The sequence below is a fragment of the Bos indicus x Bos taurus genome, chromosome 3, assembly GCF_003369695.1.
Source record: "Bos indicus x Bos taurus breed Angus x Brahman F1 hybrid chromosome 3, Bos_hybrid_MaternalHap_v2.0, whole genome shotgun sequence".
In the NCBI taxonomy this organism is placed as follows: domain Eukaryota; kingdom Metazoa; phylum Chordata; class Mammalia; order Artiodactyla; family Bovidae; genus Bos; species Bos indicus x Bos taurus.
The window spans coordinates 9,006,609-9,028,668 of NC_040078.1; the positions used below are offsets into that span (position 1 = coordinate 9,006,609).

Below are 22,060 nucleotides of genomic sequence, written 5' to 3' on the forward strand. Positions count from 1 at the left end.
TGAGGGTTATAACTGTGCAGACACTCCAGATTTGAACTGAAAGGATGTATTTCACAGAACTAACTTGCAATCCTTCTGTTATCTCCTCTGATCACTCCAACCTCTATTCTCCATTCCCGTATCCAAACATATGCACACTCCTCAGCCAATTATCCACTCAGACCAAAAAAGAGAAGTTGCAACCACCAGGAAGGTAAGCACTCCATGCCCACACCCACACAGGAAAACCATATTTTGGTTTCTTTGAATTCTCTGAGCTTCTCCTGGGGCTGCCCATCATTTCCTCCCCAAGGGTCACACCCTCAAGCAGCACGTTCCACCACCTTTATCGCGAACATACACACAAGGCCTTTTCCTTCCAAATAAAAATATACCTCTCCTAAGTGCTATTTCCTCAGAGACATGTCTAGTTTTTTAAGAGAATAAATTAACTGGTGTTAAAATAAGTCTACCCTGAAGACTGTGATTTCCTCTGTGTTAAGCCCCATTGCTTTTGCTTGGACTTTGCAATAGTCCCCAAAACAGGCATCCTTGCTTCTGTTTTTTCCCTCCATCATTCTCACTGCTACATGATGCATGCAAGGAATACCATGAAACATCAGAAAGAATGAGATTGATCTACTGCCTTAGCAAGGAAAATGTCCTCAATATATGGTAAGGGAGAAGGTCGTGTTACAGAGAAGTGTGTATGGAATGACCATATTTGCATTAAAAAAGTCTATACAAGTGTCCAGAACCACACTGGTGGTCACCAGCCACATGTGGCTATTTAAATTTAAATTAATTAGAATTAAATGCAATTGTTTTAAAAAAAAATTTGAAGTATAGTTGATTTATAATGTTGTGTTAATTTCTGCTGCACAGCACAGTGATTAAATTATGCATTTATGTATATTCTTTTTAATAGTACTGAAAGCAATTTAAAATTGAACTGAGTTGAACTGAAGGTTCAATTCCTCAGTTGCATTAGCCTCAGCTCAAGTGCTCAGTAGTCACGTGAGACTTGCGGCTACTTAAATTGCTGACAGGGAATATTTCCATCATCAAAGATGAAGTTCTATTGTACAGAGTTCATCTGGAAGAGATACATCAAACTGTTGAAAACTATTACTTCTGAGAATGAAATCATACTGGTTACTGAGTGAAGGAGGAAGGAGGAAGGAGGAAGTACTTTTTGCTCTCTACTATTTAAGTTTTTGTAGCAATGAATTATTTCTATAGATTTAAAAAGAAAAAAGTTTAAAACTATTTAAAAATTTAAATGTTCTGCAGCATATTAATTTTCAGAGACCCTGGACTTTGAGGGGGGGAAAAAAAAAGATGGTAGGCATTAGAATGACATGGCGGCTTTATTCCAAATAGTCCCTGGCCGATCATCCCTCTTACACCCCTCCCACTACACATCTACCTGTTCCCCAGAAACTAGGAGTTGAGAAAGCTGTGAATGAACCTCTATGAACTGAAGAATACAAAAGAGGTATAAATAACTTTCCATACCCTTAAAAAACTTGAAATTCTAATAGGAGACTAGATATGCACATCAAACAATAGAGAGATCAAATTAATCAAATGGCATATCAATTACACTTAACAATTACATGTAACACTATGTGCCAGGCACCGTCCTATACACTTTACAGGTAATATGTCATGTAATCATCACAACAGCCCTGAGAGGCAGGTATTTCCATTTCATTTTACAGATAAGGACATTAGGCCCAGAGAGATCAAGTGACTAACCTAATGCCATAGGACAAATGTGCACGGGATTTGGGACTCGATGCTTTTCTCTATGGTACTCCTGGGGTAGGTGGTATGCATCAAGGTGCAAAGACCAGAGAAGTCTGAGCAGAGTTCATGCTGGAAACCAGAGAGAGAGACATAACAATTATGGTTTCTTTTCCCCAGGTAAAACAGACAATTACCAGCCAACAACGGAAGCAAAAAGCCTTACTATCTATGCCCAAGTCCAGACATCAGGTGTAAGTTCTATACTTTCTTTGTCTGAGGTGGACCTGTCATGTTTCCCATGGACTCCCTGGCCAGTCAGTTCACTTTGCATGCCTGACATTTGTTGTTGTACATGAGTTATGAGGCAGAAGAAATTTGGAAAGCAGAAGGCAAGAACAAGAGCTCTCTAAAAGGGCATTAAACTTCAGTGTCAGATGGGATGATTTATTATTTGAAATGTGGGAAACACTGGGTACTTTTCTAGCCATCTGTTTCTTCATAGGAAAAAAATGAGGACACTAGAAACATGTAATGTATGGCTCCTTCCCTCTCTGGCATTTTAGGAGTTTACAGTTCCATGTTATCAAACTCTTTCCTTCTCTAAGGAAAAGGATGCAGCTTAAAGAGAGAGGGAATGGTTGAGAAAGGCTATTGTGTGCCATGTTGGTTTGATCCAAGTTTAAGAGTTTGCAAACATCAAAGAGATAAAGAAGGAGGATCTTGAGGATTCTGCCTAGAGAGTGGTTGGTGAGATGGAAGAGGGTATGTAGGCAGGAGATGAAAGCAGAACTGTGATGGAGTGATGGTTGGATTGAAATGGAAGAGCTGGATTTTAAAAAAGAGTCAAGATAAAGTTGAGGAGCAGATATGTTAGAAGTAAGAGGGTGGCTAAAGGATAATGGTTAAATATGAAGATAGTACATCTCTGGGAGTTGGTGAGGGACAGGGAAGCCTCACGTGATGCAGGGCACGGGGTTGCAAAAAGAAGGACACAACTGAGTGGCTGAACTGAACTGATGAAGATATTATAGTTTTTCAGAACTGAAAGCAATTCTAAGTGATGTATAGGCCAGAATCTGACCTTTAGGCTATAGGGGAAGGCAAATTCTTGAGTAAAAGATGTGAAGGTAAATACAGTTTTGATTAACACCTTGGGAAATTGCATCAGATGACAGTAAATGCATTTCTGTAAGCCAGAGATTAACTCTTGGACAAAAATCTTCTTTCTGCTGTCCCCTAGAGGCCTGGAGGATTTGTTTCACAGGCCATGACTACCATTGAGAACCAAACTCCATTTAAATATATGAGTCCCAAGAGAACCTCTTTTGCATTTATACTTTTAGGTAATCAGGTTCAAGTTTACCACAGTGCCTTCCCTATCTATTCGATCCCATGTTGTTAGCATCTCTTTTTACTCCCTGGTGGCTCAGATGGTAAAGAATCTGCCTGCAATGCAGGAGACCTGGGTTCAATCCCCGGGTTCAGAAGATCTCTGGGAGGGGGAAATGTCAACCCACTCCAGCATTCTTGCCTGGAGAATTTCATGGACAGATGAGCCTGGCAGGTTACAGTCCATGGGGTCGCAAAGAGTCAGACACAACTGAGTGATTAACAGCATAACATGCATACTAGACAGTGCACAATCTGTAAATGTCACCTCAATGAGGTATCCTATCTTCATATCCAATAAAGCCTTCTCATCTTGTTTTCCTTCAAGAGTTTTGACTATCCTTGTCCCTTTCTACTTTCATATGTATTTTAGAATCAGCTTCTCAAGCATCACAAAAAGAGGAAAAGTCCTATTAGGATTGCACTGAATCGGCACATCTATTATATTTGAGGAGAAATTATATCTCTCAGTGTTGAGTCTTTTAGGACCATAAAACTAACCCCTAGATCAAGGAACAGAACATCATCCGGACCCCTAGAAGACCCTCTTGTATGTCTCCTAATCACTCTCTTCTCTCTCCTCCTCAAAGATTCCTTATCCTTACTTCCTAGAAATAAAGTTTACTCTTTTTTTTGACTTTATAAAAATGGAATCCTACAGTATTTTTCCTCCTATGTCTGGTTGCTTTTGCTTAATATTACCTTAATAAGATGCATCCATGTCTTTGAGCTTAGATACAATGCATTCATAGTCATTGCTTTATGGTATATCGATATATGCATATACTAGAGTTTATTTTTCCAATGAACTATTGATGGACATTTACTTTATTTCTAGTCTGAGGGATTATGAAAACTACAGCTATTCGTATTCGTATGTGTGCTTCTTGGTAGATATGTGTACATATTTTGGGGGGGATGTGTCTAGACGTAGAATTGCTAAGTCATACAGTATACATGTCTTCAAATTGACTAGACAAGGCCAAGCTGTATTTCAAAATATGCATATCAATTTACTTTTTTGCACCTGTATACCAGAGTTTCAGCTGTTATACATTCTAATCAAAACTTGATGGCGGTGTTGTTCAGTCACTAAGCTGTGTCTGACACTTTGCAATACCATGGACTATAGCATGCCAGGCTTCCTTGTCCTTTGCTATATCCTGGTGTTTGTTGAAATTCATGTCCACTGAGTCAGTGATGCTATCTAACCATCTTATCCTCTGCACCCCCTTCTCCTTTTGCCTTCAGTTTTTCCCAGCATCAGGGTCTTTTCCAATGAGTTGGCTCTTTGCATTAGTTGGCCAAAGTATTGGAGCTTCAGCTTCAGCATCAGTCCTTCCAATGAATATTCAGGATTGATTTCCTTTAGGATTGACTGGTTTGATTCTTTGCAGCCCAAGAAACTCTCAAGAGTCTTCTCTGGCACCACAATTTAAAAGCATGAATTCTTTAGTGCTCAGCCTTCTTTATAGTCCAACTCTCTCATCCATACATGGAAAAACCATAGCTTTGACTATATGGACCTTTGTTGGCAAAGTGATGTCTCTGCTTTTTAATACATTGGCTAGGTTTGTCATAGCTTTCCTTCCACGGAGCGAGTGTCTTTTAATTTCATGGCTGCAGTCACCATCTGCAGTGATTTTGGAGCCTAAGAAAATAAAATCTGTCACTGTTTCCACTTTTCCCTACTATTTGCCATGAAGTGATGGGCCTGGATGCCATGATCTTAGCTTTTTGAATGTTGAGTTTTAAGCCAGCTTTTTTCACTCTTCTCTTTCACCTTCATCAAGAGGCTCTTTAGTTCCTCTTCTCTTTCTGCCATTAGAGTGTTGCTATCTGCATATCTGAGGTTGTTCATATTTCTCCTAGCAATCTTGATTCCAGCTTGTGATTCATCTAGCTCAGCATTTCTCATGATGTACTCTGCATATAAGTTAAATAAGTAGGGTGACAATATATAGCTTTGATGTACTCCTTTCCCAATTTGGAGCCAGTCCATTGTTCCATGTCCAGTTCTAACTGTTGCTTCTTGATCTGCATACAGGTTTCTCAGCAGACAGATAAGGTAGTCTGGTATTCCCATCTCTTTAAGAATTTTCCACAGTTTGTTGTGATTCACATTGTCAAAGGCTCTAACATCATCAGTGAAGCAGAAGTAGATGCTTTTCTGGAATCCCCTTGCTTTCTCTAGTGTTGGCAATTTGATCTCTAGTTCTTCTGCCTTTCTAAACCCAGCTTGTACATCTGGACATTCTCTAGCAGGTTTCACCTTGCTAGCATATGAAATGAGTGCAACTGTGTGGTAATTTGAACATTCTTTGGCATTGCCTTTCTTTGGGATTGGAATGAAAACTGACCTTTTCCAGTTCTGTGACCACTGCTGAGTTTTCCAAATTTGCTGATGTATTGAGTGCAGCAGTTTAACAGCATCACTTTTTAGGATTTGAAAGAGCTCACCTGGAATTCCATCACCTCCACTAACTCTGTTCATAGTAGTGTTTCCTAAGGCCCACTTGACTTCACACTCCAGGATGCCTGGCTCTGGGTGAGTGACCACACCATCATAATTATCCAAGTCATTAAGACTTCTTTTGTATAATTCTGTGTATTCTTGCCACCTCTTCTTAGTCTCTGTTAAGTCCTTGGCATTTCTGCCCTCTCTTGTGCCCATCCTTTCATGAAATGTTTCCTTGATATCTCCAGTTTCCTTAAAGAGACTTCTAGTCTTTCCCATTCTATTGCTTTCCTCTATTTCTTTGCATTGTTCACTTAAGAAGTCTTTCTTATTTATTAGCCTTTTAAATTTTAGTCATTCTGCTGGATACCTTTTTATAGTTTTATTTTGCATTCCACTAATTATTAAGCAATTGAACAATTTTTCATATTGTTTATTGCCGTATTAATATCCTCTTTCTTAAAGTGGCTGTTAAATCCCTTACCCATTTTTCCTTTGAGTCTCAGTCTATTCGGGGTGGGATTATCATAAGATACTTAAATATTTTTGGCTTTTTGGCAGTTGTATGTTAGCAGATACCTTCACCCATCTTATGGTTTGCCTCTGAAATTTCTCAGATACATTTTGATAAAGGAATATTCTCAATTTTTCCATAGAACAATTTAGTAATCTCTTCCTTTGTAGATAAAACTTTTTGTATTCTGGTTAAGAAATTTTGAAGATATTCCAGTTAAGAATATTAGAAGATATTCTTCTACAGTCTTCTACAAACAGTGTGGTTTATCTTTTAAAGTTATGTCTGTTATGTATCTGAAAATGATTTTCTGAGTATGGTATGAGATGGGTTGTTTTATATTTTTCCATATGTATATCTTATTGACTATATTTAAAAGACTGTTCTTGACCCACTGCAGTGCCACATCATTATAAATCAAGGGTCCGTATATGTGTGGATCTATTTTGAAGTTCTCTATTCTGCTCCACTGTTCTAGTTATTTACACTTGTACCAGTACCATACTGTCTTTACAAACCTGTGCTTACAGATTCATTATAAATCTGTGGTTCACATGGTAAAGAACCTACCTGCAATGCAGGAGAGCCAGGTTCCATCCCTGGGTCAAGAAGATCCCCTGGAGAAGGGAATGGCAACCCACTCCAGTATTCTTGCCCAGAGAATCCTATGGACAGAAGAGCCTGGCGAGCTACAGTTTGTGAGGTTGCAGAGTCAGACACGACTGAGTGACTAACACTTTCTTTCTTTTCACTTGTTCTCCTTCAAGTTCTTGGCCATTTTTCAGTTCAGTTCAGTTCAGTCGGTCAGTCGTGTCCGACTCTTTGCGACCCCATGAATCGCAGCACGCCAGGCCTCCCTGTCCATCACCATCTCCCGAAGTTCACTCAAACTCATGTTAGTCCTTTGAATTTTCATCTATATATTTTAGATTCAATTTTCAAGACCCTTAAAATTTTGCTGGAATTTTAATTAGAACTGCAGTGATCGACTTGAGAAGATCATGTATGTTTTAATACTGAATTTTAAATTCACAAAATGTTATGTCCTTTCCTTTATTTAGATCTTCTTTAATTTCACCCAGTTACTGCTTGAATTATCTTCTACAACATTACTTCCAAAGTGCTGGCTAGCTCATTTTTACTAAAACAATCTTTTACTAAAAGCATTACCTGGGACCTAATTAGAAATGCAGAAAGTTCCCACCTCAGATCTTCTGAAATAGAACCAAACTTCTAACAAGATCCTTAGGAAATTCTTATGCACATTAAAGTGTGAGAATTCCTGCCGTACCCCAACCACTTCCAGTAGTGGGTAATTCACTGCCTCTCTCCAGTACTCTTGCCTGGAAAATCACATGGATGGAGGAGCCTGGAGGGCTACAGTCCATGGGGTCGCTAAGAGTCGGACACGACTAAGTGACTTCACTTTCACGTTTCACTTTCATGCATTGGAGAAGGAAATGGCAACCCACTCCAGTGTTCTTGCCTTGAGAATCCCAGGGATGGGGGAGCCTAGTGGGCTCTCGTCTATGGGGTTGCACAGAGTTGGACACGACTGAAGTGACTTAGCCGCAGCAGCAAGACAATTCATCCCACATTTGAGCACCTCTTACTTCCCTGGTGGCTCAGATGGTAGAATCTGCCTGCAATGCAAGAGACCTGGGTTCAATCCCTGGGTCAGGAAGCTCCTCTGGAGAAGGGAATGGAAACCCACTCCAGTACTCTTGCCTGGAGAATATCATGGACAGAGAAGCTTGGAGGGCTACAATGCACGGGGTTGCAGAGAGTCGGACATAACTGAAGGACAAACATTTTCTTTCTTTTCTTTTGCTATTAGAAAGATCTTCATTATACTGAACCAAAATCTTACCCTAAAGCTTCCAACCTTGGTTTAAAGCTAAAGTATTTTATAGAACAAATGTAATTCCTCTTCTACGTGGCAATTCATCAGACATATGAAAAGAAAGATCATGTCACACCTTGAATCTTCTTTCCTCTAGTAAACTTTTCCAATTTCTTATCTCTTCTATCAGATGACAAGATTCCAAGTGTTCTCCCATTAAAACCCATGGGCTTCATCGTTAAGTCTTTCTCTATGTTCAGGAAAGGGAGAGTATAATATTATTCTACATCAGGGCCGCTATGTATGTTGAAAGGATGACTTTCTAGGCATCAGATATGTCATCTCCATCTTAGAGAGATGTGGTCTCAGTTGACACCTACACTGATTTTGTCCTGGTATCATGGATTTTAATTCATTCTTAGTAACATTAACAAACATCGACTGAAGGTTCTTGTGGGCCCAGCACTGCTTTGTAGGGAATGCAAAAAAAAAAAAAAAAAAATATATATATATATAGGCTATTTGTCAAGGAAATGATGGTTTGTTTGGAGAAGCAATGTATAAATATATCAGAGTGTCTTGTATACAGTGCCATAATGTGAGAATTAGACTTTAAGTACCTAAGGAATTTAAGTAAAGGAGAGGTCATTATAAGTTGGGGTAACCAAAGAAGAATAGCATGATGGAAAGTACATGTGCTTTACGTTAAAATCCTGGCTTTGATACTTCTTGTATGTGCCATAAAGAAAGCACTAAATCTTTCTGGACTTTAGCATCTTCATCTATGAAATGTGAGTAACAATAGTATTTAACATATAGAGTGGTTGTGAGACAAATGGGAAGATATATGTGAAGAACTTTGTACACTTAAAACACTTGCATATGTATGGTTATTATTAACTTCGATATTTAGATAGGAAAGAGAACTGATGAGAAGCCATGATAGTGAGGAATAGCAGGACCTCTGCATGTTGTGAGTGATGTGTGTGTGTGTGTGTGTGTGTGTGTGTGTGTGTTATGTGTGTGTCACTCAGTCGTGTCCGACTCTTTGCAACCACATGGACTATAGCCCACCAGGCTCCTCTGTTCATGGGATTTCCCAGGCAAGAATACTGGAGTGTGTTGCCATTCCCTTCTCCAGGGGATCTTCCCAACCCAGGGGTCAAACTTGGGTCTCTTACATTGGGGGCAGATTCTTTACAGTCTGAGTGTCAGAGAAGCCCTATGTAGGTGATATGAGTGAGACTAAAATACTATGTAAGTCTCATTCTCATCAACTATCCATGTAAGAGCCACACCAATTTCAGTTCACTATGAGGAAGACTTTTAACACAGCTAGGAAGTGGTAATGGTAAGTCAGGCTGCCTCACAAGGCTGTAAGCTCTAAGATGTCACTCGAGGAGTCTTAAGCAAAGCCCAGGGAGTTGAGTTCCAGGGGATCTGGGGGAAAACTTTCACCTGAAAAGGACCAAATGACTCCAAAGAACTTTTCAGCTCCTAACGTCTTGACTCTGCGCTTCTCCATGAGGAGAATTAGATGGGAAATAACTTGCTGCTCAACTAATGGCTTATTTACTTTGTTTCCCTTGTAGTCTGTTCAGAAGAAACCTGACCCCCTGCCAGCACAGGACCCCTGCACCACCATTTACGTCGCTGCCACAGAGCCTGTCCCAGAGCCCATCCAGGTGAGGTGTCACTCTGTGCTTCCTCTCTGTAGAGAGGGAATCGGTGGAGGCCGGGAAAGGGTGGAACCTGTGTGGAGCTGAAATGGAGAACGCAGGTCCTGGCAAGCAGGCAGCAAGGAGCATCTGCAGCCTCGATTGCAGGGCTTCTGGGAAAACCCTCATGGCTTCTCACCTGCTCGCTTTCTCTTCACTGGTGTTTCTCTGAGAGCTGTCTAAGGACCACAGCAGAATCAGCTGGGATATTTCTTAAAAATAAAGATTCTGGGAACTTCTCTCTAAGATCTGCTCGATCAGAATGTCTATAACAGGTCACCAGGCATCTGCACATTAAAAAACACCTTCCAAGTGATCCTGATGCATGCTTAAGTTCAGGAATTGCATCTTGAGTCCAGGACTTCTCAAGTCCAGCTGCATATAGCCAGGGGAGCTTTGTAAAAATATCCATGCCTAGTTTCCATTCAGCCCTATTTATCAGAATATTTAGGAGTAGAGCTCTGCAAACGTGTAAAGAATATGTCGCCTAGCCCACCTGTTTTATCCCATTGCAAGATCAGAATGGAGTAAGTTTACTTGAAAAAAAATCTTCCTTTTACTAAATGAACAGAAGTAAATTCTGTGCTGAAGTCTTGGCTCCAGTTGGGCTTTATAAAATAAAGCATTTTAGGAGATAATGGAGGATCAAAAGACCACAGAAATACCTACTTTTACCTATTTTCCTCAAGCCTACTGTACACATACCCAGCAATGCCTGGAAGGATGCCTTGTCTTCATTTTGAGGTTTAGTTACAGAACACTCCTATCCAAAGGGAAGTAAAAACATAAATCTGACTTTAAAAGGTTTAAAAAATCATGTAGATTTTTAATGATGCTTTCTTGGGGAAGAAACACAGCACTTGGCATATATTCACATTTTGCAGCAAAACCACCTGAATTCCCCCACTCTTGTCTCTTTGTGTCTCTGACTCTTGAATCTCCTCTCCTTATGAGAATTCTCTTCTCAGTCTTCATCTCCTCCCCATCCCTCTCCCACCTGAACTGCTTCTTCCTTGTCCCTTTAGGTCTCACTGATCTTCCCTTTTTTTAAACTTGGTAATTTAGAACTTTCTTGGCTGCTCTAAATTGAGTGCTTGTCCTCAGATGACTGGGTCAGTTGTCCTAGTCTCCCTGATGGCTTGCATATGCTTGAAGGAGACTGTAGCCCATCTGTGGGCAGGCAGACAGTCTGCGGACCTGAGTGCTGCCTCTAGCTCTACAGTTTCAGAGGTCTTGTGGTTAGCACTTTGCCTTCCAATGCAGGGGATGTGGATTTGATCCCTGGTTGGGGAGCTAAGATCCCACATGCCTCATGGCCCCAAAACCAAAACATATAACAGAAGCAATATTGTAACAAACTCAACAGAGACTTTAAAAATGATTCACAGCAAAACAATCTTGACAAACCCAGCTGTGACAGACGCTGAGCAAGTTGCAATGCTTCCTGATTCTTGAGAACCTTTCCTTTTCCTAAGCATCACACTTTCCATTTATAGCCTGTAAACCTAGTGCTGGTCCCTCCCCTCACAGACTTGTTCTGTTTTTCCCCCAGGAATCAGGTTCCTTCACGGTCTATGCCAGTGTGACGCTTCCAGAGAGCTGACATCACAGACTTAGTGAAAGGACTTTCCGAAGGAATATAGAAGAGCCAAAATAAACACTGAACTTGGTCCCGGATCCCAAGCATTTCGTGACATCTGCACATCTGCATTCTTCTCGGTTCGGCTCCCTGGTGACGTTGCTTCCACATATACCTGTGAAATGGATACGGAAGTGAGGCTTCCCAAGCACTTAGCCTGCTCTGCACATGGCCCAGGCTCAGAGCAGAGAGCTAGTTGATACAGCTTTACATCTCCGGAGTGTAGCCGATGAAATGGATAATGCTGGTCCAGTGAGTCTGGACCTTCAGGCAACCATCAAGTCTTGCCGCAACTTGATGATGAAAGCTAAAGGCAGAAAGCCAGCACAGGACATCTAGGACCTATCTCAGACAGCTGACCATGGAGTCTGGAACCGCTTACACCTTGGCTGCCTGTACGCAGTCTGGGAGCTGCTCCCGATCACCAAGTAGACTTGATCAAGGCTCTGTGCCTCAGTTTCTCTCTCTGAATAGACAGTGAAGGACGAACTCCTCATTGTATGTAAAACACTCTGACATTATTCTATCAAAGAAGCTAATAAAGTATTTTATTTGTAAAACCTGGAAGCTAAAGAGTCAATAAACTGAAAACATGATTTTGAGGTCTCTGAGCTCTGAATAACGGAATGAAAAAAACCTAAGATTCTTAAGAGTACTGTTCTGTGGAAATGGCAGTCAGATTTAAAGAAAATTGGCCAGTGTTTGTTATTACAAAGGAACTTGACTTTCACTTCCCAAAATGATTTTTAAATCCTAGTTCTCTATTTACTCCATTGAGCAACGAACCTGGAGCCTCAACTAAGACTGCAAACTGATTGTGAGACCATTTTACATCCATGGCCTCATGTCTTCAGGGTCTCTATCAAACATGTCTTAATCTTTGCATACCTCTCCTCACCACTAAATCTATCCTGAAGTAGAAAATTAACATATTTTGGCCCAACAGTTTCAACTAATTGAATACTTCATAGTTTAAATTATAGGCTGCAGACAGAAAGAGCCTCTTCCAGTGAAGTCCTATTTCCCGTCTATTCTCTGCTTTCAGACAGGCCTTCTTGAATTTCAGCACTTCTTCTTTCTGATAGGGTCTTGTATGACCTCAGCAAACACTTAAGGAAACTGCCAACAGTCTTACAACCATATAACAAGAGTCACTAACTTCCCAGCTCAAAACTCTGAGGTCCTCATAGCCTTATACTTTACCCTCTCTAGTCAATCAATTCACATTTTAGTTCTGTTGTTCAGTGCATCTCATTTCTTAGAACCAATTCCAGGTGTATTCCAATTTGTGATGAACAGAAACGGACACTGAATTGTTTATGTAGAAAAGGAATCTCCTAAAAAGATGCTGGTTAGTCCCAATAACTACTGGGAGGTTCTGTAAGATGATGGTTTGAAAATGAGCAAGAAGAGGGGAAACTTTGGCTGCGGCTAGGAGTACAGCCCAGGGACGACAACACTGGCTACCAGTTGTATTCCTGTTGTCCTCCCAGCACTAGACTCAGACTCCACCACTCCCTCCCTGCCTCAGCTAGACCTGGACCCCAAATTGCTGTTGTACCTTCTGTACCAAAGTGACTTCTCCAGGGTCCATTCTTCATCTTTTCTTCTCTAGTTTCTAAATCAGAAGCTAAGATCAAGCGACCAATCCCAGGTCATACGTCCATGTTCTACTTCCAAGGGAGGTTGGGAATTGAACTTCTGGCATTTTCCACTTTCATAGTGGTGGCTGGGTCTTCCACAAACACAACGACTGGGATTCCATGCTGGGCATGCACACACGCACGCACGCACACAGACAGACAGACACACACACACTTCCCACTATACCACTTTTGTGTAGTCTTAAGCTCATCAGTTGCCTATACTCAAAAAACCAGGATTTGCAAACCCCAGGGCGATGAGCAATCACTTGTTTACTATAACTCAGACTTTTTAGCAGCTCAGTTCCCAGCAGTTGGGTTTTTCCTGTGGCTGAATTCTACCGGATGGAAGGGCAGAAACAAATGAGGGAAAGAAAAGGCTATCCCTTCAAAATTCCCTTACCAAGGCTCGTGGACTCACTGGGAGAATGGCTGCATCTTGGAATCTTTTTGGCTACCCTTGAAATAACATTCAGTGTACGTTTTACATCACCAGGTCCCAGATTCAAGTCGAAAATCAGAGAACCCTTCAGATCACCCTTTTACTGCTTCCCAGTTTTCCCCTAAGACATTGTGGGTGAGCTGGAGCTTTCTTTTTCCTCAGTCTTAAAAAAAAAAAAAAAAAATTAAACTGATATTTTAGAATCTGGTTTCCCCAAGTTTCTCTGCTGTTTTCTTTTGACTGAGCATATCTGAATTCTGGAGAACTCAGGAGGAACAGACCCATTCTCAGTTTTAAGGGGCTGGGGTTCTGAAATAAACTGGGCGTAACCTTAAGCTTCCTTAGGTCACTTACTCTAGTCACACAACCAGGATCTGATTGATAAAGAGTCCGTATGCTGACTGTGAAACCGCTGACTGTGAAACCATTGACTACAGTAAGTTACTTCTCTTCCTCGAGATTTTGTTTCTACCTCCTGGAAAGAGTAAAATACAGACAGCCCACCCAAGAAATTGTACTTTTGTCTTTGTTACCCAGAGAATACGTGATATAGCAGTGTGGCAAAACAGGTTTCGTGACCTTGTGTCTCTATAGCTAGTCGTAAAGCCCTGAAGGTGGCTGATTTGATTTGATGAACTGCGAGGTTGTCCTTTTCCTAGGGGAAAGGTCAGGAGTCACACTCCACACCGAGAAGCAACAATTTTTAAAGGATTAATTTTTGTCACTGCCAAAGTTATTGCCTTCCCTGAATTTCTTCAGCTTCCCCCTGTGGAGCAAATCTAGACTGTGTTTCTCAACTGCAGCAGCAGTATTGATATTTTGGTCCAGATAACTGCTTGACATGGTGGGCTGTTCTATATATCATATGATGTTTAGCAGCATCCCTGGCCTCTGCCCATTAGATGCCAGTAGCACATCCCCTGTCCCTGGTCATGACAATCAAAGATGCTTCCTGACATTACCAGATATTTTTGCAGGGCAAAATCTTCCTACTGACTGAGAACCCCCAAATTGAGAACCCCCAAACTGATCTAGAAACATACTGGCCACCTAGTCATCTTTGCATAGACTAAATATACATGAATATACCAAGAAGTGGATCTATCAAAAATCGTATTTTCTATATACATTAAAGATTAACTACAAGGGGAAAAGAGCAGTAGGAAAGGCAAAGAAGGCTGTGTGGCTCAGGAAACTCAGACAGGGGTTCTGTATCAACCTAGAGGGGTGCGATGGGGCGGGAGACAGGAGGGAGGTTCATAAGGGAGGGGATATATGTATACCTATGGCTGATTCATGTTGAGGTTTGACAGAAAACAGCAAAACTCTATAAAGCAATTATCCTTCAATAAGAAAATAAAATTTTAAAAAATCATATTTTGAGAGTGGCCACCTAGTCACTTAAGAATGGCCCGCATCTACCAATATTATGAAGGTTATCTATATTCGAGCTCTTTGCCCAAACCCTACCTCAAATCTGAACGATGTCTGGGTGAAGATCTATAGAAACAGCAACTTAGAGGCTATGATTGTAGCCAGACAGGAGTCTGTGAAGAGTTCCACATAGCAACCACTAGAGGGCGATATAGCAATTCAGTCCACCCTACACCAGCATCCTCAGCACCACTTTGCCAGTATTTGAAGGACGTGATCATGGACTGGCTGAAATTGGGGCTAAATTCTCACCAGTTCACAGCATTTACATGCTGGAGGGAGAGTTGATCCCTTCCCTTAGAGCTAATGAGGTCCAATGTGGGTTTGTAACAGACTTTAATCAAAGTTGACTGCAAAACTTTATTTCACAGAACTCCTAATTCTACTCAGTGGCATACTCATTCAACAAATAGTTTTTGGGCTTCCCTGGTGGCTCAGTGGCAAAGAATCTACCTGCCTGCCAATTCTGGAGACATGGTTCCATCCCTGGTCTGGGAAGATCCCACAACTTCTGAGCCTGTGTTCTAGAGCCTGGGAGCCACAACCACTAAGCCAAGTGCTGCGACTGCTGAAGCCTGCATGCTCTGGAGCCTGTGCTCTGCAACAGGAGAAGCCACCACAGTGAGAAACCCATGTACTACAACTAGAGAGTTGAGCCTGCTCACCGCAGCTAGACAGAAAGCCTGTGCAGCAACAAAGACCCAGCACAGCCAAAAATAAGTTAATAAAAACACACACACAAAAAATAGCTATTAAGTTTCTACTAAGTGTTAGGGATTGTCATCCAGTGGGTGTGTGCTCAGTCACTCCGACTCTTTGCAACGCTATGGACTGCTGCCCACCAAGTTCCTCTGACCACAAGATTTTCCAGGCAAGAATACTAGAGGGAATTGTCATTTCCTTCTCCAGAGGATCTTCCTGACCCAGGGGTTGAACCCGCATCTCCTGCATTGCAGGTGGATTCTTTACCTCTGAGCCACTGGGGAAGCCTCTGTGGTACATATATACAGTGGAATATTACTCAGCCATAAAAAAAGAATGAAATAATGCCATTTGTCACAATGTGGACCTAGAGGTTTTCATACTAAGTCAGACAGAGAAAGACAAATGTCATATGATATCACTCATAAGTGGAATTGAATATTTTAAAAAGATGCAAATGAATTTATTTACAAAATAGAAATAGACTTACAAATATTGAAAAAAAACTTAATGATTACCAAAAGGGAAACATTGTAAGAAGGAGGGATAAATTGGAAGCTTGGTATGACTACTACCTTATAAGATTGATAATCAACAAGGACCTACAGTATAGCACAGGGAACTCTACTCAATATTCTGTGATAACCTATATGAGAAAAGAATCTAAAAAAGAATAAATATGTGTATATCTGAATCACTTCGCTGTACACCTGAAACCAACAATGCAAACCAACTATACTCCAATAAAATTAAAATAAGTGAATAAAATACTGCCATAGGTAGACAACCACCTGATCTACTGGGACCACTTGAAAGTTAAAGGAAGTGCTATTAATAATTATACTGTGGCAATGGCTAGGCAAATTAGAATCTGTAGTCACCCTAATGACAGAGAGGGTAAGGAATGTACAGTGAGTATAGAGGAGATGCCCAAATCTCAGACTTCAGGAGTGAGGAGAGTAAGCTTATTTTAGTTTAAAAGTTTTAAGTAACAATGAAAATAAAGGTCTCCTTGTCCTAAAAGTCTATTATCTAAGTCTCTGTCTCTTCGATTACCTGTTACATGACACAAGCCTTTGACATGCCCTTCCCATTGTTCTGACTGGTCTCCTGAACGCAGTCTGATTTGTCAATGCTCTCAAAATTTGCTGCTCAAAATTGAACTCTGTTTCAGATGTAAATATACCAGTGTAGACTAAGAATTGTTATCTTCCGTGATAGGAGCAATATACAATCATTTTGGCTTTTAAGTTAGACACAAGTCTACAGAAATGGATGAATATGATCAAGCATATTCCTCAGTTCATGGTGGATAATCATCAGTGGTCCAGGTACTGCATCTCTTATATCTTGTTTTAATTTTTTTCTTATTTTCCCCCTTCATACCATGACCCTGTTCTCTTTCCCGCCTTCATGCCCCTGAATAGAATCTATCTAATATGGGCCCTCTTAGACCATTTTCTATATATTTATGTGTGTGTTTGCAATCGTATGTGGATATCTAGAATTGTTTTTGAGTTACATAAATACAGACATCTCATTCTGTTTCTCAGCTCCATTTTCATTTTCTCGCTCAATGTTGTGATTTTTAGATCCTTCTAGGTTGAAACAGGAAGATTTGGTTCTATTTTTTTGAATAATGTCTAGTGTTACATCCTTCAGACATGCTACATTTCATCTGTCTAATTCCCTTTTGATAGACATTGAAGTTTTTCTAACTCTCTGTTATTATAAATAATGCCATGATAAACAACCTTATTCCCATTCTTTTATATCTCTTTTGCCACCCATGTAAGTGATTCTCTGGGTAGTACAAGGAGTGCAATTTCTGGGTAATAAATTATGTAAGTATTTACCTCTCTGCTGCTGCTGCTGCTGCTGCTAAGTCGCTTCGGTCGTGTCCAACTCTGTGCGACGCCAAAGATGACAGCCCACCAGGCTCCCCCATCCCTGGGATTCTCCAGGCAAGAATACTGGAGTGGGTTTCCATTGCCTTCTCCAATGCATGAAAGTTAAAAGTCAAAGTGAAGTCGCTCAGTCATGTCCGACTCTTAGTGACCCCATGGACTGCAGCCTACCAGGCTCCTCCATCCATGGGATTTTCCAGGCAAGAGTATTCACCTCTCTAGATATATGCAATTGTTCTCAGTTCAGTTCAGTTCAGTTCAGTCGTTCAGTCATATCCAACTCTTTGCAACCCCAAGAATTGCAGCACGCCAGGCCTCCCTGTCCATCACCAACTCCCAGAGTTCACACAAACTCATGTGCATAGAGTCAGTGATGCCATACAGCCATCTCATCCTCTGTCGTCCTCTTCTCCTCCTGCCCTCAATCCCTCCCAGCATAAGGGTCTTTTTCCAGTGAGTCAACTCTTTGCATAAAGTGGCCAAAGTACTGGAGTTTCAGCTTTAGCATCAGTCCTTCCAAAGAACACCCAGGACTGATCTCTTTTAGAATGGACTGGTTGGATCTCCTTGCAGTCCAAGGGACTCTCAAGAGTCTTCCAACACCACAGTTCAAAAGCATTAATTCTTCGGTGCCCAGTTTTCTTCACAGTCCAACTCTCACATCCATACATGACCACTGGACAAACATAGCCTTGACTAGACGAACCTTTGTTGGCAAAGTAATGTCTCTGCTTTTGAATATGCTATCTAGGTTGGTCACAACTTTCCTTCCAAGGAGTAAGCGTCTTTTAATTTCATGGCAGCAATCACCATCTGCAGTGATTTTGGAGCCCCCCAAAATAAAATCTGACACTGTTTCCACTGTTTCCCCATCTATTTCCCATGAAGTGATGGGACCACATGCCATGATCTTCATTTTCTGAATGTTGAGCTTTAAGCCAACTTTTCCACTCTCCTCTCACTTTCATCAAGAGGCTTTTTAGTTCCTCTTCACTTTATGCCATAAGGGTGGTGTCATCTACATATCTGAGGTTATTGATATTTCTCTGGGCAATCTAGATTTCAGCTTGTGCTTCTTCCAGCCCAGCGTTTCTCATGATATACACTGCATATAAGTTAAATAAGCAGGGTGACAATATACAGCCTTGATGGACTCCTTTTCCTATTTGGAACCAGTCTGTTGTTCCATGTCCAGTTCGAACTGTTGCTTCCTGACCTGCATACAGGTTTCTCAAGAGGCAGGTCAGGTGGTCTGGTATTCCCATCTCTTTCAGAATTTTCCACAGTTTATTGTGATCCACACAGTCAAAGCCTTTGGCATAGTCAATAAAGCAGAAATAGGTGTTTTTCTGGAACTCTCTTGCTTTTTCCATGATCCAGCGGATGTTGGCAATTTGATCTCTGGTTCCTCTGCCTTTTCTAAAACCAGCTTGAACATCTGGAAGTTCATGGTTCATGTATTGCTGAAGCCTGGCTTGACGAATTTTGAGCATTACGTTACTACCATGTGAGACGAGTGCAATTGTGTGGCAGTTTGAACATTCTTTGGCGTTGCGGTTCTTTGGAATGAAAACTGCCCTTTTCCAGTCCTGTGGCCACTGCTGAGTTTTCCAAATTTTCTGGCATATTGAGTGCAGCACTTTCACAGCATCATCTTCCAGGATTTGAAATAGCTCAACTAGAATTCCATCACCTCCACTAGCTTTGTTTGTAGTGATGTTTTCCAAGGCCCACTTGACTTCACATTCCAGGATGTCTGCCTCTAGGTGAGTGATCACACCATCATGATTATCTGGGCCATGAAGATCTTTTTTGTACAGTTCTTCTGTGTATTCTTGCCACCTCTTCTTAATATCTTCTGCTTCTGTTAGGTCCCTACCATTTCTGTTCTTTATCGAGCCCATCTTTGCATGAAATGTTCCCTTGGTATCTCTAATTTTCTTGAAGAGATCTCTAGTCTTTCCCCTTCTGTTGTTTTCCTCTATTTCTTTGCATTGATTGCTGAGGAAGGCTTTCTTATCTCTTCTTGCTATTCTTTGGAACTCTGCATTCAGATGCTTATATCTTTCCTTTTCTCCTTTGCTTTTCACTTCTCTTCCTTTCACAGCTATTTGTAAGGCCTCCTCAGACAGCCATTTTTCTTTTTTGCATTTATTTTCCATGGGGATGGTCTTGATCCCTGTCTTCTGTACAATGTCACGAACCTCCATCCATAGTTCATCAGGTACTCTATCTATCAGATCTAGTCCCTTAAATCTATTTCTCACTTCTACGTTATAATCATAAGGAATTTGATTTAGGTCATAGCTGAATGGTCTACTGGTTTTCCCTACTTTCTTCCATTTAAGTCTGAATTTGACAATAAGGAGTTCATGATCTGAGCCACAGTCAGCTCCTGGTCTTGTTTCTGCTGACTGTATAGAGCTTCTCCATTTTTGGCTGCAAAGAATATAATCAATCTGATTTTGGTGTTGACCATCTGGTGATGTCCATGTGTAGAGTCTTCTCTTGTGTTGTTGGAAGAGGGTGTTTGCTAAACCCCTCTTTGCAAAACTCTGTTAGCCTTTGCCCTCCTTAATTCCATACTCCAAGGCCAAATTTTCCTGTTACCCCAGGTGTTTCTTGACTTCCTACTTTCGCATTCCAGTCCCCTATAATGAAATGGACATCTTTTTGGGTGTTAGTTCTAGAAGGTCTTGTAGGTATTCATAGAACTGTTCAACTTCAGCTTCTTCAGCATTACTGGTTGGGGCATAGACTTGGATTACTGTAATACTGAATGGTTTGCCTTGGAAATGAACAGAGATCATTCTGTTGTTTTTGAGATTGCATCCAAGTACTGCATTTCAGACTCTTTTGTTGACCATGATGGCTACTCCATCTCTTCTAAGGGATTTTTGCCCACAGTAGTAGATATAATGGTCATCTGAGTTAAATTCACCCATTCCAGTCCATTTTAGTTCGCTGATTCCTAGAATGTCGATGTTCACTCTTGCCATCTCCTGTTTGACCACTTCCAACTTGCCTTGATTCATGGACCTGACATTCCAGGTTCCTATGCAATATTGCTCTTTACAGCATTGGACCTTGCTTCTATCACCAGTCACATGCACAGCTGGGTATTGTTTTTGCTTTGGCTTCATCCCTTCATTCTTTCTGGAGTTATTTCTCCACTGATCTCTAGTAGCATATTGGGCACCTACTGACCTGGAGAGTTCCTCTTTAAGTATCCTATCATTTGCCTTTTCATACTGAGGGTATACAAAGTTTCTCCTTCCCCACTTCCTCAACAGTACTTGATAGTATCTGGATTTTGTTTTGTTTTTGGCCAGTCAAGTATGGGATCTAACATAGTTGTTTTAAGGTTCACTCCTCTGATTCCTATTAAAGGATTCTGCTTCTCTCCATATGTTTGCTTGCTTTTCTAGTTTTCACTTTAATGAATTTCATATGCATATTATTGACTCATTTTCCCATGAGATATTCTGTTCTTGATAATATTCAGGTTATTCCTATTTATTCAGGATATTCAGTCTCAGCTGGTTACATACATGCACCTGTCTTTTAACACTGTGAATAGTGTCTTTCACAAAGTGTAAAACAATTTTGATGTATTTATACATTTTCACTTTTTGATTATAGTTGATTTACAATGTGGTGTTAGTGTCAGATATATAACAAAGTGAAGCCGTTAAACATACACATATATCCACTCTTTTTTAGATTCTCTCCCCATATAGGCCATTACATTTTTTTTCTTTTCTAAAAAAATTTGTTATTTTAGTTGGAGGCTAATTACTTTACAATATTGTGGTGGTTTTTGCCATACACTGACATGAATCAGCTGTGGGTGTACATGTGTTCCCATCCTGAACCCCCCTTCCCACCTCCCTCCCCATCCCATCCTTCAGGCTCATCCCAGTGCACCAGCCCTGAGCACCCTGTCTCATGCATTGAACCGGGACTGGCGATCTGTTTCACATATGATAATATACATGTTTCAATGCCATTCTCTCAGATCATCCCACCCTTGCCTTCTTCCACAGAGTCCAAAAGACTATTCTATATATCTGTGTCTCTTTTGCTGTCTTGAATATAGGATTATCATTACATTCTTTCTAAATTCCATATATATGTGTTAGTATACTGTATTGGTGTTTTTCTTTCTGGCTTACTTCACTCCGTATAATAGGCTCCAGTTTCATCCATCTCATTAGAGCTGATTCAAATGTATTGTTTTTAATGGCTGAGTAATATTCCATTGTGTGTATGTACCACAGCTTTCTTATCCATTCATCTGCTGATGGACATCTAGGTTGTTTCCATGTCCTGGCTATTATAAACAGTGCTGTGATGAACATTGGGGTACATGTGTCTCTTTCCCTTCTGGTTTCCTCAGTGTGTATGCCCAGCAATGGGATTGCTGGGTCATATGGCAGTTCTATTTCCAGTTTTTTAAGGAATCTCCACACTGTTCTCCATATTGGCTGTACTAGTTTGCATCCCCATCAACAGTGTAAGAGGGTTCCCTTTTCTCCATACCCTTTGCAGCCTTTATTCTTTGTAGATTTTTGGATAGCAGCCATTCTGATAGGCATGAAATGGTACCTCATTGTGGTTTTGAATTGAATTTCTCTGAT

At 40.8% G+C, this 22,060-nt stretch overlaps 1 protein-coding gene across 1 annotated transcript in view; it reads left to right on the forward strand.

The window, feature by feature from the left end:
• Positions 1-11,888, forward strand: part of SLAMF1 (signaling lymphocytic activation molecule family member 1) — a 39,285-nt gene extending 27,397 nt beyond the window's left edge. Inside the window, exons 5-7 of the mRNA XM_027528444.1 lie at positions 1,909-1,982; positions 9,528-9,620; positions 11,206-11,888. Coding sequence (XP_027384245.1) covers positions 1,909-1,982; positions 9,528-9,620; positions 11,206-11,256 — 218 coding nt within the window. The 3' untranslated portion in view covers positions 11,257-11,888. The remainder of the gene's footprint in view (positions 1-1,908; positions 1,983-9,527; positions 9,621-11,205) is intronic.
• The last annotated feature ends 10,172 nt before the right edge of the window (positions 11,889-22,060 follow it).